The sequence below is a fragment of the Phocoena sinus genome, chromosome 15 (assembly GCF_008692025.1).
Source record: "Phocoena sinus isolate mPhoSin1 chromosome 15, mPhoSin1.pri, whole genome shotgun sequence".
NCBI lineage: Eukaryota > Metazoa > Chordata > Mammalia > Artiodactyla > Phocoenidae > Phocoena > Phocoena sinus.
This window is the reverse complement of record NC_045777.1, coordinates 5,358,046-5,374,879: the sequence shown is the minus strand read 5'-3', so window position 1 is coordinate 5,374,879 and position 16,834 is coordinate 5,358,046. Positions and strand designations below refer to the sequence as shown.

At 49.4% G+C, this 16,834-nt stretch overlaps 1 protein-coding gene across 4 annotated transcripts in view; it reads right to left on the bottom strand.

Annotated features, from left to right (window-relative positions):
- Positions 1 to 12,452: 12,452 nt before the first annotated feature.
- Positions 12,453 to 16,834, bottom strand: part of PMEPA1 (prostate transmembrane protein, androgen induced 1) — a 58,924-nt gene continuing 54,542 nt past the window's right edge. For all 4 annotated transcript variants that reach the window (XM_032604819.1, XM_032604815.1, XM_032604817.1 and 1 more), the window contains exon 4: positions 12,453 to 16,656. In XM_032604819.1, the coding sequence (XP_032460710.1) occupies positions 16,108 to 16,656 (549 nt within the window). In that variant the 3' untranslated portion in view covers positions 12,453 to 16,107. The remainder of the gene's footprint in view (positions 16,657 to 16,834) is intronic.

Sequence of the window (16,834 nt, the reverse complement as noted above, 5' to 3'; positions counted from 1 at the left end):
CACCATTTACTGTCTGTGGCGCCTTGAGCAAGTTATTTAACCTATTTATGCCTCAGTTTTCTCATCTATGAAATGGGCTAATACAAGTAGCAACCTCAGGAGGTGGTAGTGAGGGCTAAAAGGGTTAATTCATGCCTTCTACAGTCATGAACACAGCTGGACACCCACTTACCTGTTTCTGGAAGAAGGATGCATCGCTTTTGTAAATTCTCAAAGGGGCCGTTGACACCCCCCCTGCCCCAAGCAGTTCAGAGCCACTGTTCTGGTCCAGATAATAGAACGGTAAACTGAGGTCTACAGAGGTGAACGGCTTTGTGTGAGGCAGCCCAGAGTGTCAAGAACTCAACCCTGGAAGCCCCTGGGCCTGGGATCCCAGCTGCAGAAGCTGGGGAGGGGGTGCCAGGCCCAGGCTCCCAGGGGGACCCCATCCCTAGCGTTTCTGCAAAGGGAGGAGCTCAGGAGCAAGTATAGCCATGGAAAGGGCCCTGGAGACTTGACTCAAAGCTGTCCTTGCAGAGCAAGCAGGAAAAATCCTGATGCCCAGTCCACACGCAGACCACTTAAACCCCAATCTCGGGAGGCAGGGCCGAGAGTCCCAGGTGATTTCATTCCAACCAAAGGGGGAGTGTTGGACAGCTCAATAAAAACAGGAAGCCACGATGATGCTTTTGTTCCTTTTTTCATGTAAAACCAAAGAAACGTGTATCTCTATGTAAACTGACCGTCTTAATGTTAAATGCGAAGTGATTGGGGGTGTTGAGGGAGATTGTGGGGTACCCTCCGGGCTCTTGCTGAGCCCTTGCGGGAGGCTGGGAGGCGCCGTGCCTGGACTAGCCACTAGATGGCGCCCGCTCACCAGCCTGCGTCCCGGCTTCCCTCGTCCGGTCCCTCGGATTTAGGGGGGCCTCTCACCCGTCCCCCGCCCTAGAAAAACCCCAACTCCATCTGGATGTACCCCAGCTTCTCCCCATTCCCCATGCCTCTCCTACACAGGCTCCTTGGCTCCTTCCCTGCGTGCTGCTGACCCCTTAGTATGGACACCCCGACCTAGGCCTTGACTAGGGTGCCTGGTGGGCTTGCAGGTCCGGCTGAGGAACTCAAGCTTGATTTGAGGGTCGACTTTGCTTCCGGCCCGTGTCTGTCTGGACATGTTTGGATGGCCCTTTCCGGTGCCCCTGTGTCCCCATCACCCCCTCCCTCGCTGTGTGTCACTACCTCCCTGAGCCTTGGTTTCTTTAATTATAAAACAAAGATAATAGATAAGAAAAAGCATGTTTATCTGACCTTTAGTTGGTGTTCACAAAATTTGCATCATTTAGAAAATGTGATGTGATGGATCTCCATAACTCCATAATATAACTTTTAGACATTGGGGGGGGGAAAAAAAGCAAGAGAGAAAGAGAAAGAAAAAACAATTTAATGTGGGTGGGCTCCATCTTCCATAGCATTTTGTGGCAATTTGGAATTCATGGAAGCCATGTACCTGCTGTGAGCATCTCACCACACTGAGTGGGGCTCTCACTTTTAAAGTTTTAATTAGCTTGCATTTCCTCTTCTCAATTTAAGAGATTTTCCAGGTAATTTTGACCATGAGGTTTGTCTTTAACTGCAATATCAGTGGCTTAAACGATACAGAAACTTGTGTCTCTCTCCTACAACAGTCTGGTAGGCAGTCCGGGTGTGGTGTGGCACACCATAGCGCTGAGACCCAGGCCCCTTCTATCTTGTTGCTCTGCCATTTGCGGCCTTATGTTCTAAGACGGCTGCTCAAGCTCCAGCCATGACAACTGCATTACTTAGAGCAGGAGGGAGGCAAGGGAAGAAGAGTAGGTACCTCTCCTTTAAGAATACTCACAAGTTGCACAGACATTCCCCTGACATCCATCAGTCCCATGGCCCAGCAAGGGAGGCTAGGAAAGATCTTTATTCTGGGCCACCAGGCACCTAGCTAAAATTAAGGGATCGATTAACTTCCAAATAGCTGACAACAGATATCAGAGGATACTTAGCTGTCCCTGCCGTTGCAAGGCTCTGTTTTCCCCCCAAGAAAGGAACGAGGAAACCTCCTCTATGCCTTGAAGTATATCTGTTCTCCCGAGCTTATGTATTGAGAAGGTCCGAGGCTGAGTTCAAAGGCAGTTCCCACACTCTCAGAGACTCCCGTCTAGCATGCAAGACAAAAGGGGAGAGGAAGGGAGACAGGGACTCTGGTGACCCCCGACTCTGCCTGGGAAGGACCTCAAAGCCCACAGGAGTTCCAAGATGGCATTACTGCCTGCTGGGGCCCAGATCCCTTTTTGTCTTGGAAAGCACACTCCTTTTTCATGGCTTGTGTTTTTCTGGAAACTATTAGAACTCTCCGCCCAAACCAGATGATAATTACACGTTACTGATCTCTAGTCTTTAAATCTCTCTCTCTCTCTCTTTTAAAAGAGAGATATTTTTACTGCACATTGTGTTGGCAAAACCCAGTCTCCTTTCTACCCGGCAGCCTGGATGTTACGATCAGGGTTCCTCTGTGAATTCACCTCGGGGGGAGGGAGTGGAAAGGTCTGAAGGCACCAAACGGGGACAATAATGTGTCTTTGGCCAGGGGCAAAGGGCAGAGAGCCAGAGGTGGCCAGAGACAGGGACTGCACGAGATCACAAGAGCTACCAGCGGAGGGCGAAGGGCAAAGACCCAACCAGGGGCTGCAGCGGGTTCTCAGTGCAGCCCCCAAAGGCATCTGCCTGGGCTCCATTCACTGACCTTCAAGGCAGAGCTCAGTGAGCCTCCTTGGGTCATCACGTCAGATAGACCTGGGGTTCTGATCCCCGGGCCCCGATCTCGTACCTCTGCGCCTGGAGCCAGTCACTACTCTTTCTGAGCCTCCATTTCTCCTTTTGTAAAAGGGGATCACAGCAGCTCCACCCTGGGCTTGTGGCAAAGCTAATCCGAGATCTTGCTCCGGAAGGTCCCAGCAGAGCACCGTGCACGTAGCATGTGCTCAATAAACAGGAGCTATCGTATCTTCATGGTATGACCCTCCTGTCCCTCTCCGAGTGACAAGCAGTCCCATTTACTCATCTGGTCTTGTACCAACTCATTCCTTGTGCCTCCTTTATCCCAGGCGAAGTGCTGGAGCCAGTGGGGGGGGGGGGCGGTGGGGGGGGGTGAGGGCGCTGCGGGGAGAAAGCCCCGACCCCCTCCTAGTTCCTGGCTCTACTTCCCATGTCGGCTGCAGAAAAGGCCACACTACCCTATCGAGGGATTGACGGGTGACTCAGGCCAAGTCCTGGGTCTCCTCCCCCAACTCCCAGCAGTGCTGGCTGGTAAAGGGGAGCTGGGCAGGGGTCACATGAGTCAGGGAGTTGGCCAGGGGCCAGGGCATTGAAGGCCGTGATTGAAACTTGTGATCTTCCCTCGGGGCAAAGGAAGAGTTCCTGGAAGATTTTCATGCAAGGTGGGCTGGGGATTGGGAGAGGCCGCCAGGGGTGCCAGAGAGCGTTGGCAGGAGGTTGACGGGGGAGAGGGGCTGTGGCCACAAGGAGGCTGTGTGGAGTCCCAGGGGAGGGACCTGTGGCCAGCATCAGGCTACTTTCACACCCTTCCTTCCCCCACTAACTCTTTTTAGAAGTCCTTCCCCACATCCCCCAAAATAGATTGAAATGAATTCACAACTAACTTTTATTTTTATAATCAAAAGATTTTTTGATAATGCTGCTTCCAACATTCTTTGCCTACAAGAAATTCATTTAATTACAATTGGCCACAATTCCTCCACCGAGGGTCCAGTATTCTTGGGAATTCTTGCACAACGAAGAGGTCTCACCTATAAATTTGTTTCAAATATAATGAAGTATAATGAAAAATTTTTGACGACTAAATGGAACAGCTAATGAACTTGACATAATGTCATGTCTTCTAGATGTTTAATTAAACATTTATTGATTCTGATTTTGCAAGGTTTTCCCCCCCATATTTTGGAGTTCATTTTCAAAAGCTCTTGAAGCATCTGTAGGCCTGAGGTGCTAAGACTTCTACACCTAGAAGATAAAATGGGGAAAGGCAGAGAGACAGATCGCGAGGGCCAGGATTCCTGGTCTTTTGGGGATCGTGGCCCAAGGTGAGTTGTGGCCAGGGTATTGTCAAGTATGGGGTAGAAGATGGGGCACCAGCAGAATACTTTTATGAGTTAATTCGTAACTTCTTTTAGTTTTAAATGGGTAACGTACTCTAAAATTTGACCCGAAGATGTTTCTTAAAAGACTTATCAACTGGATAGCAACTGACTTATTTAGAGCTTCCTATGGACCCTATTTCCAGTGCTTTACATTATTTTATTCAATTCTTCCAGCAATCCGACAAGTAATATTAAATCTGCATTTTAATATTAAATCTGATAAGAAAACTGAGGTACAGAAAGATTATTAAGTAACCTGGGCAAGATCGCGTGGCCAGTGGGTGAAACTGATGGAGATGAAACTCAGGCTATCAAGCTCTAGAAGCCAAGCTCTCAGCAATTATTTCCATTGTTATGAACAGGTACGTTGTCATCCTGACACAGGATAAGGAGCAACGCTTTCTATGCTGGACAGCTTAGTGCTGCGTAGTGTGACTTATCAGATCTAGCAGGAAAAAGGTTGATATCTTATTCTTTTTTCTAAAGTTTCTTTGACTGAGTGTGCCTGTCTCAGTCAGCTTAGCTGCCATAACAAAATACCATAGGCCAAGTGGCTTAAACAACAAATATGTATCTCTCAGTTCTGGAGGCTGGAAGTCCAAGGTCATTGGAAGATTTGGTGTCTGGTGAGATCTACCTCCTGGTTCTTAGATACCCGTCTTCTCTCTGTGTCCTCAGATGGTGGGGGTGAGGGGGAGCGAGCTGTCTCATGACTCTTATAAGGGCACTAATCCCATCATGGGGGATCCACCCTCATGACCTCATTTAATCCTAATCACCTCCCAAAGGCCCCACCTCCTAACACTGTCTCATTGTGGGGTAGGGTTTCAACACTGAATTTGCTGGCGGGGGGACCCAAATATTCAGTTCCTCACAGGGTCCACATGAGCAGAGCCCTGTCCTAAGTCCTCGGAGACACAGAAACCTAAGTTAGTAGAAAAGAGTCCAATGTTTAAAATTTTTGTTCTCATTAACAATTTTTATATTGATTGATTGAAATGATACTTTGGCTATGTTGGGTTAAAAACAAGACTTGGTGACTGAGCGGACACACAGGAGCCCCTCCATGCCTTCCTCACAGGGAGCTCTTCTCTCTAAGGTGCTCTGATCTCTCGCTGCGCCCACCACCACTTTAGAGTTTGTAGTCTGAGGCTGGGTGCCCCAGAAGCACACTCTGAGGCACAGAGTTGAGTGCAAGTAGTTATTTGGGAGGTGATGCTGGGAAACCCAGGGAGGGTGGTGGGGACCTGGGACAGGGGAAGGATGGGCTAATTGAGGGCTTCGCCATCGAGCAAGCCCCCTGGGGGCACCTGGGGTTCAGTGCCACAGGGAGCGCTAGGAATGCTGGGAGCATGGGGAACATCTTCTCAGGGCTCCCCACCGAGGTTGAGGGAGCTGGGGTGCTTACCCTCCACTCCCATCACTGAAGGAGGCTGCTCCCATCTGTGTCAATCCCCCAGCCTGTCTGGCCTGCAGCATGGTGGGCAACTGGACCCACATTAAAGAAATGGAAAAGGCCAAGGAGGTATGATGGGGATACTGATGGCTTTTGCTTCAGTGCTCTGCACAAGTAACTCCTCTTGGGACTGAGGCCCCAAGGGTTAACTAGCTGGAGAGGGACAAGGGGTGGATTTGAATCCAGATCAAATGATCACAGAGCTGGGCCCTGAGTCCATCCTTTGCGACTTCCCCTGCATTTGCCCACACCTGTAAAGAGCAGGCAGAAGTCTAACTCCATGAATTTTAAAAATTCGTTTTTACATTTGCTCACTCAATCAAGTTAGATGCTTTTAAAGGCAAATTTAATTATTTTGAGCTCAATAAAAGCCTTTTCATAAGCTGAACATCATGGTTTCAGTGTTTTGCTTTCAGGGTTATCAGTCATGGCAAGGAGGGGCCACAAAGGAGAGGGGAGAGTGGGGGTGGGGGGCGTGGGGCAGGGGAAGGGGCAGATCATGCCAGCCCACACACACGGGCGTGAACACACACATACTCACACACACACATGCATGGGTGGATATTTATTTTAAACTTTTATTTGCACATTTAAGCCCATCATTTATTCCAAATCATTTCATTGTGAAGCTTTTATAATATTTGGTTTTATTTTTAGAAACAGTTCTTTTACTTCGAGGCAACTGTACGACGTGTTAAAGAAAATGCGATGCTGGTTTGGCACAGACTTCCTGTGTGTTCTGTCTCCCCCGTTTGGCTCACACATCCTTCCTCACTCTGAACGTTCCATCTATGCCCGCGACTGAGACAGGAAGCCAGACACACATGCTGAAATAATTTCAACAAATATCAACTTTAAACCAACTTGAAGTAGTCAAAATGGCAGGGCTGGTTCAGGCACCACGGCCTCTTCCCCAGCTCGGTGCAAAGGAGGCAGTGCAGACTACACATGGCAAAAGTGTTGCTGTGTTTATAGAAAGCTTTCTGTTTTCATTATTAAGGCCTTTACTTGTCCAGTGTTATGGCACCTGCTGTTTTTGGCTGTCCAGCACCCAGCCCCCTTCTTCTGGCACAATCACTCCAATTTTCCTTTGGTGAGCCACCTCACCCCCTTCTCAATCCACATGGATGGGAGGAAGCTGACCCCACCTCTAGGTCCAGAGCAGGGCATGAGACTCAAACCAGGCCAACCAGAGCACTCTCTTCTTTTGGCTGTAGTGATTGGCTCGGGGATGGGCACATAACCTGAGCCAGCCAATGGGATTCTATTCTGGGACTCGTGATAGAAGATTGAGAGCTAATTTCTTCCCACTTGACTTAGAGCTGTCAGGAAATGAACCTAGAGAAAAGGTGGTGGGAGAGGAGGATCTACTTGAAAGGGAAATCGGTAGGGGTGGCAGTTTGATGGAGACAGACACCTTCCTAACATCATGGTGTGCACATCTGGACCTGGAGGGCATGTGATCTAGCCTAGCTCCCAACCAGTTGCCAGACAGGCTGGGGGATTGACACAGTTGGGAGCAACCTCTTCTGCTGAATTCAGTCTCAGTTGTTTTGGGTCATTTATTATATAAAGAATTAACAAGAACATACACTTTTATCAGACAGAAGACTAAAATACTGGATGAATTGATTCAAGGCTACTTGGTGGACATCTAGGAATGGAAAGCATTTTTGAGGGAGGATAGAGAGGGAGAGAATCCTTTTGCCATGTGCTTGGCATGTGACCTCTGCTTTTTCACCCTCAGTTTGGACCACTGTGTTCTGTAAAAACATTAATATTAGGAGCTTCTTTCTTTTATCCTGATGAAATAATATCACCTATGTACTGAGACATATGCCTGAGCTGTTCATCACAAGATAGTTTATAAACGTGAAGGAATTATAAACAACCTAGATGTCCAACTGAAGGGGACTAGTTAAGTAAATTAGGAAATCTGTACAATAGAATTCTCTGAAGCTATGAAAAAAATGCCATATAGAACTGTATTTATGGATAAAGAAAAGTGTTTATAGTATATTAAGGAAAGATGTTTATAAAGCTAGAGGATGATTCCATTTTTAAACATATGTGATTACCTATAACATAGAAAAATGCCTAGAGAGAGTATGGATTATCTCTTAGCAATACATAGGTGATTTGTATTCTATATTTTCTACAATATAATTTGTATTCTATAATTTTCTACATTTTCTACAATAAATGTGGATTACCTGTGTATCTTGTCTGCTGGGGCTGCCATAACAAAATACCACAGAAGATGGGGGGCTGGGGGCTTAAAGAACAGAAACTAATTTTGTCACAGTTCTGGAGGCTGGAAGTCTGAGATCAGTATACCAACCTGGTTGGGTTCTGGTGGGAACTCTCTTCTTGACTTACACATGGCTGATTTCCAACTGTGTCCTCTGATGGTTGAGAGAGAGAAAGAGAGAGAGAAAGAGGGAGAGAGAGCATGCGGTGGGGGCTTGGGAGAGTTCTCTGGTATCTCTTCTTCTAAGGGCACTAATCCCATCATGGGGGCCCCACCCTCATGATCTCACCTAAACCTAAGTACCTCTCAAAGACCCCATCTCCAAATACCAGCACATTGGGGGTTAGAGATTCAACACATGAATTTGGGGGACACAGTTCAGTCCATAGCACAGTGTAATAAAAAATAATATCAAAACTCAGTTCTTTATATTGAATGGGACTTTGCATGCAATGAACAATATCCACATAGTCACAACAATGTAAATGGCATTTACTGAATTTCAGTTTTAGGATCAACTCACAGATAAAGCACAGAGGACTGAATTATGCTACGGGCAGAATAGAAATGTCACTCATCTTGATAAGTTGGAAGTAAAAATGGAGAGAACACAGGGAGAAAGGAAGTGAAAGGAGGTTGGGAAGAGGGGGTGAGCTGAAGACCAGTCAGGCAAGGGGTACAGTCTCCTCAACTTGCCAGGTGGGGAGTCCAGAAACAGTGTCCCCATAGAAGGAACACAAAACAGAGGTGTAGATAACAGTACTTCAAGTCATAAAGACAATCATAAAAGGAACCCAAGTAAGAACAATTCTTTATTGGGAAGTAGGGAGGCGTGTCAATGTGCTAAATATTTGTCTGTCAAAGCAGGAAGTCAGTAAGTAACGTCTTGACTTTGGGAAACCGCAAGCTAGAGGTAGAAGATTATTGTTTTGGAGATGAAGTAGTCATTCTCAGAAGGAAGAGGTGTAAGAACGGTTGTTGCCTCTAAGGACTGGGCTGTGGGTTTAGAAAAGATGGGGCAGGAGGCTGTTGCTTTGGACTTGCTGTTTTACTTTGATAAGCATGTAAAATACACACAATAACAAAACACAAAACAAAAACCCAACCACATCCCTGCCTGTTACAGACTATAAGGGACAGTGTCCTGCTGATCTCAGTGGGCCTCTCAGCAAGAACCATGGGGCAGGACTCGCCTCCCCGGCCTGTTTCCCGGAAGAAAACAGGACTCAGGTTGGTAAAACAATCCATGTTTGCAGGACCTTGAAGGGAGGGGAGGTGGAACAGGTGAAGCCCAGGGGAGTTTTTCAGGACAGTGAATCTCTTGTGTATGATACTGTAATGGTGGATACATGACACTATGCATTTGTCAAAACTTTACAACACAAGGGATGAACCTTGGTGTATGTAAATTAAAAAACATTTAGGAGGTCAGAGGATCCCTGGATGGAAGGCAGAATGTGACAAGACACTGTAACTGTCTTACAAACATGTGTCACTGCCTCACGGAAAGGGGTTGGGGGAAAGGGTGCTGACCTAAGTATCTTTGGAAATGTATGACCCTTGATAGGATGTGGTGAGTTCCTCTGGGTTCTTCCTCCCCAAAACCCATCACCCCAGTCTAAACTATGAGAAAAACCTCAGACAAATTCCAATACAGAGACATCCTACAAAATAATCCTACAAAATAAATACCTGACCAGGACTCCCAGCTCTCAAGGTCATCAAAAACAAGGAAAGTCTGAGGAACTGTCAGAGCCCAGAGAAGCCTCAGGAGTTGTGATGACTAAATGTCATGTGGTGTCCTGGGTGGGGTCCTGGACCAGGAAAAGGATGTTAGGGAAAAGCTAAGGAAATCTGAATAAAGTTTAGACTTTAGTTAATGATAATATATCAACATTGATTAATTAATTGTAACAAACATATCACACTGGTATAAGATGTTAATAATGGGTGAAACTGGGTGTATGAAAGCCCACTATTTTCTCAATTTTTCCATAAACATAAAAGTGTTCTAAAAATAAAGCTTATTTTTTAAGGTATTTTTTTTTTTTAAAAGATACAAAGAAGAATGGGATTCTTTTTTATCTTTGATTGTAATGCCTGGAGCTGCAGCAGCCATCTTGCAGCCACGTGGGGTTCTAAAGCAGAGATCAGAAAACTTTTCTGTAATGGGCCAAATAGTAAATATTTTAGGCTTTGTGGACCATTTGGTCTCTGTCGCAACTACTCAACTTTATCATTATTGCACAAAAGCAGCCATAGATGATGTGTAGCTAAGCTGCTGGGGCTCTGTGCCAATAAAACTTTATTGACAAAACCAGACAGCTGGGGATTTGGTCTATGGGTCATAGGAGAGTAGAGAAGGCACTGGCTCTGGGTGATGGGGATGGTGGGTGATGGGGGAGACCAGTTGGCCCGTTGATTTTTAGGTAACTGCTGAGGTCCTGGCCTCACAAAGAGCTACCTAAGGCTGCCCCCCGCTACTCCATCTCAATGTCAGACCTGCGGGAGGCCAGTCAGGGGCTCTTCCCATCACCTGCAGCACACACCAGCCTGGAGGCTGCGGAGGGAGGACGGGGTCTTTCCTGTCCTCCTGTGTCCCTGGCACGGGCGTACAGAGGATGTGAAATACCTGCTTATCAGATCGGCTCTAAAGGAAACTTACGCCCTTCTCTTGGTCACATGTTTATCTTCCTAGTGTTTCTAACCGCGCTGGGCTTCTCCGTGCCCCCACTCCCACCCAGCCAGGGGCTCAGCCTCCCCTCCAGGGCATGGTTTTGCCAGGCTGCGCAGGTGCCCTGCCGAGTGCCCTCGCGGCCTCTGCTCACGCAAGCGCCTGGTTCGGTCTCTGCTGTCCTCGTCTTCCTTCCTCACATCCTTGAGCTCCAAGTCCAGCCTTCACAAACCACTCCCAGCTCCTGACAGCACACTCTCCTTGCCCTCAGCATACTGGGCTGTGGTCCCAGGCTGCGGGTCTGTCTCTAGAACCAGAAGGTGAGTTCTTTGAGGTCAGGGTTGGGTCTGATGCGCCAGCATCCCTCAGCAGGGCTCAGAAAACGTGGCGGGAGTGAGTGCAAAGTGAGGCCTCCCGAAAGGAGATGCCACCTTCACTCAGAATTTGGCATTGTGCTTGGAACCTAGTAGATGCTCAGTAAGTATCAGCCGTAGCGATGTCAGTTGTTAGTCTGGACCCATATGGCGATTTCTGCTTGAGCTAAACTCAGAGTGGGGCAGGGGTGTCAGCTTTTCGGTTAGAACCGCAACTCCCCTCTCCAGCGGGGAAAAGCTCTGTTCCGACCAACCCCACCACCTGGGGAGGTGGTGGTGTCTGTGTGCTCAGCCCAGGACATGCAAACTCATCCAGAATCTTCGAGGGACATTCAGTTATATGGAAACTGTCCCAGGGAGCCTGTTACTAAGGAGAGTGGCTAATATTTGTGTCTGCCAGGCACCCTTTGGCGTTATTGACTCAGACACCACCTCACAGGCACTGCTGTCAACCCATTCTACAGACCAGGTGACTGAGGGTCAGCAAGGGGAGTGACCGCCAGTAAGAGGCACTCAGGTTCTGGACCCAGGCCAGGGCAGAGAGCACCATGGTCCCTGCTCTCACCAGCCAAGAGCAATGAGCTCTTTTGGCGTCTCCCCAATTCTCTGCAATCTTTTCACCAGAGAGGGAAACAGGTAAGGCAGACAGACGTGTGTCCGGTTCTGCCCCAATCACAGGGCTCTATGGCCCAGAAGATTACAAGACCCGGAATGAGGCCAAACAGTGTTCATCCCTGGGGATCAGCTCTGTTTTGGCTGACTTGAAAAAAAAAAAAAAATCCTTGACCAGACATGAAAAATGGTTCAATTTAGAGAAATAAACAAGAATTTCTGTAGTGGGCACTGTGAGTGTCCCACCCAGACCCTCGGGATCCCGTTCCCTGCTTCCATGTGGGTCGCTGCTAAGGGCTGGCATCTGGGGATGTTTCCAGAGGGCCACCCTGGGGCCTGGGGGACTCCTCTCTGCCCCACTCTCAGGCAGGAAGAGCCAGGAGCATCTGAGAGCCTGCCTCTCCCGGGTGCAATCTGCATCCCAGAGCTTCCCAGACTCCCTGCGGCTCAGCCTGAGGCTGGGACTTGGCCTAAAACAGTCCCCCTCGCACTTCTCCTCCCTCTGTCCTTTTCCCAGCTCCCTTCACTGTCTCCCCTGGGAGCAGAACTTTGATACATCCCTTCACACAAGTCCACGTCTCTGGAAGAGCCCCATTTAAGGCAGTTTCTTTCTCGCAGCCCTTACCAGAGCTTTCATCATGCCACGGTGGATGATATCCCAAGAGGGGGGAAAAGTACGCAATATTTTGCAAACTCTTTTACCCCAATGTCACCCAACGCACCCCCTGCCCGTGCAAGTGTTTTCACTGGGCTCCCTGAACGCTGCCTGAATTAAAACAGGGAGGTTGATGGAATTGCTCAAGGCCACACAGCAGCTCCGAGGGATTGCTTCCTTCCCACTAAAGGCATCCAAGTGTTGGTGCTGAGGGCGGTGGGGTGGTAGGGGGAAAGCAATGCAGCCCAAGAAAGAGAAAGAGCCTCGTTCCAAAGAATTGTAAAATTTATTGTATAAGTATTGCAGCTTTTCAGAATGTCATCATTGCCACTAATGATTATTGATACACAACAAGCGATTTCATCAGGCCTGTGGATTGGCATCCAAATACAGAGTCTTACGCAGCAGCGACGCGGGCGCCGCACCCAGCGTGCCGCGGAGAGTTTACATACATGTAACTTGAACAAAACTTGGGAAACAGGGCTGCGAAAGAGAGTGGTTCCAACGCCAAGGGAGCAACGTCACCATCAGCACAACCACCATGGAACCAGGCAGGCAAATGAGAACGCAGCAGGTCCTTCTGAGCTCTATAGTACAGCAGAATTTGAAGCGCAGTTTCCGGAAAACCAGACAACACGGAACATTTTCTCTCCTTTGTCATCAGCATGTTCTATGGATCTGGAAGCTTGGTGTTGCATGTAGAAAAGAAAATTCTCTGAAAAGTACGATTCACAGAGCAGACAGAAAAGGACTGGGAAGGGTTCGGTCCTCGCCCCGCCCCGGTGTTTGCTAGCCGTGGGGAGGTATCGCTCTCAGCTCCTGGCAAAAACACGGGGACGTGGACGGCTCTTAGGGCACTTTGCTAAGTCCGTCAGTGTAGACCTGGGCTTGGCGGGGGAAAGAGTTTTCCTCCGGAGGAAATGTGATGATTGACAAGCAGGGAAACAATGAGAGGCTTAGAGAAAGCCAAGCTCTGCCACCTTCTCTGAGCCCAGCCTGGTCCCCCTCCAACCAGCCACTGCCAAGGGCCACCCCCCCCCCCCACCACCAACTTTCTACTGAAAAAAGGGGGCCTCCCGAGGGATGCGCAAAGGCTTTTCGAAGGTAAGGACATGACAGCCAACACCTAGTGGAAGGAGTGTACCCTCAGGGCTCTGGGTCTAGCAGAGAAACCAAGAGCTCTGCAGAAACACACCCCATGGTTTTCTTGGGAGGTGCCCTGGCCTTGACGAGCTGCTCCACCATGAACTTCTGTAACTGTCATCCGCTAGGCACGGAGCCCAGGGACAATGCGGCGGCCTTGAGGCCTGGACTGCCATCCTGGGGCATAATGGGGGCGTGGGGAGGGTGCTCTGCCCTCAAGCCAGCTGAGGTCAGTAACCCTCTCATCTGCTTCCTTCTTCTACCTCGCTGCTCATACGGCGACGGCAGACCGCACCACCCAGCAACGAGATTCAAGGTTTGGTTCGAGGACCTTGGGAACACTTCGGCCTGGCTCTCGTCTGCTGCTATACTCTGCTCGCACAAACAAGGTCCACGACTAGGTTTGTGACCCAGGTGGGAGATAAACGAGTACTGACAAGAGGCTGGAGGGGCAGGAGGGGTGGCCTGACCCAAGGGAGGCACATCCAGGGTGGAGGGCGGGTGGGTGGGACACGGCACGAGGCGATGGGGGTGTTTTTAAGGAAGCAGTAGCCCTCTGTCCACCTCGAGCGGGAAGGCCGGGCCAGGGTGAGCAGGGCATTGTCCAGGAACGCCGCTGCCGGGGGACAAAAGGGGTCAACCGTTTTCTCAGTAAGGCACTGGGGAGACGTTTCACATAAAGGAACGATACTTTTTTTTTTTTTTTTTTAAACTTTATCTATAAATGTGTCCCTGTACCTTTCAGGACAAACTATGGATGTCTCTGCATGAATGACCTTTTCAAAGAATCTTTGAGAGAGAAGCAAAGGTTAGGCAAAGGTTAGGCTGAAGACCCCACGGAGAGGCAGGTTTTATTGTCAAGGTACCAGAACTTTCTGCCAGGCTGGTGAGCGGGCACTCAGACACCTCGGTCATCTATTGGTCACCGTGGTCTTAAAAGGTACGTATAGAAATAGAGTTCAAATGGTCAGAACTTCAAAACTGTTCTCGAGTTTTTGTTTTTCAAGTGATAAAAAAGTTGTTTAAAATCAATACTTATTGCCTCTTATACCTTTCTCTTATGTTAACCGGCTGGTTGGCATTCCGCCGAAGATGAAAAGACACCTCCGTGGGATGCAGGGGGCAGGGGGGCAGGGTGGCCTGCTCTCCTGCTAAGGGCGTCACCCCGTGGAGTATTAGCCCACCCTTGGTGGGAGGGAGGACCCCGACTCCATTCTCTCCCCGCCTTCTCTACTTGCACACACGCACGCCACCAGCAAGGGGTCCCGCCGACATCTACTCAGTAAAACCCTGGTAAACAAGAGTTGTGTCTGATGAAGACGCTTATGAAAACAGAGATACACAAACACATCAAAAACGATGGTTTCCACGGGGAAGGGAATGAAATGTGAAAGAGAGGAGAAGGGAAAGAATTCTGCTTCTACATCCTAAAGCTCGAGTTCGCGTTGGTTTGACTGTCTTTCTCGTTATAACCCTTTTGCAGTGTCCTGGGAGAGACCTGGGCGTGTCACTTTTTCATCTCTGGTCTTCTGGTTATGGGCCTGTTACGTGAGAATCAATACATAAAGACAGGGATGAGGTCACATTGCTAGTCCTTTGGGCCTTTCCTATACGCCGGTGGGCTGCACCCACCTCAGCCGGTAGAGTCTGGAGCCAGCTGAATCACCAAAGCATCCTGCACGCGCGAGCCACCTAACCGCCTCTGGCGTGGCCCTCGCAAGGCAGGCAGGGGGCAGAGAGCACCTTAGCGAGCCCCTTCCTACAGGGACCTTCGTGGTTCAGAAAAGAGGAGAAAATACTAAGATTCCTTCAGTAACAGTTTATCTTCATTTTGGGAAGAGCAAAGCCCACCTCCTGGAACTTGGGGCCTCGAGTAACTTTCCTATTTTCTTTGCGATCCAAAGGCTGTCCTGGCCCAGAGGGGAAAAAATGCGTCTCCTTCGGGAGGGAATGTATAACGAGGTAATAACCTATCACTAGACAGAAGCTCCCACTCTGCAGGAAATCAGCCCCTCTGGGAGCCTCTCTCCAGACTCAGCGTGGAGCCCACCCTCTGCCTGACGTCCACCGTGAAATTCCAACATTTCTCCCTTAAAAGTCTCGACAGACGTTGATAGAAGTTTCCATCAAACAAGCACTGACATATTTATATTAAAAAATAGTGCAAAAGCTCAACATTTATATAAATAACTCTAAACCCCTGCTTTGTAGTTTTTTTTCTTTACAAGGTAATACACACTTTCTGAGTTGGCACTCAAAAATGGCCATTTTTTTTTCTCTTCTAGCTCAGAAAACAACTTTTTTTTTTTTTGTAATAGGCCTCTTCTAATACAAAAATACTCCTGCCCTCGCACATACAGTTTCTCTTATTTTATATATATTTATATTTATATAATATTGCAGATCTTTAAACAAAGGTTTTGTGCAAATATGTCTTTAAAGTTAAGTGAAATCATCATAAACAAACAGAAGAAAGTAAGCATTCACGCACGCAGCTCAACTAGAAACAGGAAAGACTAGCGTAGAATTTTGTTTCCTCTTTTGCCTTCAAGACGCAGCTCAACAGAGAAGCATGGTTTTTTTTGCAAGTCTTCTTAGCTTTGTGCATTCAGACCAGACAGAACATGTAAATATTTATACACAGAGAGGTGGGGAGAGGATGGTCATGCGTGGCAGTTTCCTGTGTGTCGCCCCGTCCTCCTCTCTCTTTTCTTTCAAGAAGTGCGGAGTGTTTTGCTGTTTTACCTACTGCGGCCCCGGCCCTGGCCCCCCGGGGCTCCTAGAGGGGGTGTCCCTTCTGTTTATCCTTCTCTTTGCTCCAGGCCGCTGTGCTCTCCAGGGGGGCGATGTGTGCGGGGTGCAGCCGGGTCCCCTCCAGCAAGGAGGCCGGCCCGCTGCTCTGCTGGTGCTGGAAGGTGGAGGCCCCGGGGTAGTGGCCGATGACCTCGCTGTAGGTGGGGGGCGGCCCCTCCATGCGCCCACCGCCCCCGTAGCATGTGGCGCTGATGCCCGAGTTACTGCTGGGAGGGCAGGGGCCACCCAGCATGGCGCTGTCCATCAGGTCGCTGTCGAAGATGGTTCTGTTTGGGGGCGCGCGCACCGACTCCCGGTTCAGCTCCAGCTGCTGCTCGGGGTCCCGCAGCTGGAGCGTGCAGGGGCCCTGGTAGGGCGGGGGCTCCTCCCCGTCCGACAGCGAGATGGTGGGCGGCAGGTCGATCTCGTGCTGCAGGTATGGGTAGGTGGGCTGGAAGCGGTGGAAGCGGTCCCGCTGGGCGAAGGCGGGCACGGCCAGGCGGTCGGTGGGCCGGGGCGGGGCGTAGACCTGCGGCTGGAGGGGAAGAGCAGAGTGAGTGTCCCCCCGGCGGCAGGGCCCCTGTGACTCTGCTCTCTGGGGAAAGGGAGCGATGGCCGCCGGGGGGCGGGGGGAGGAGCCAAGCCCAGGGTCCAGCCCCCTGATGACTGGCGAGCCCCGGAGTGTGAACACTGTCACACAGTTGGAAGAGGGC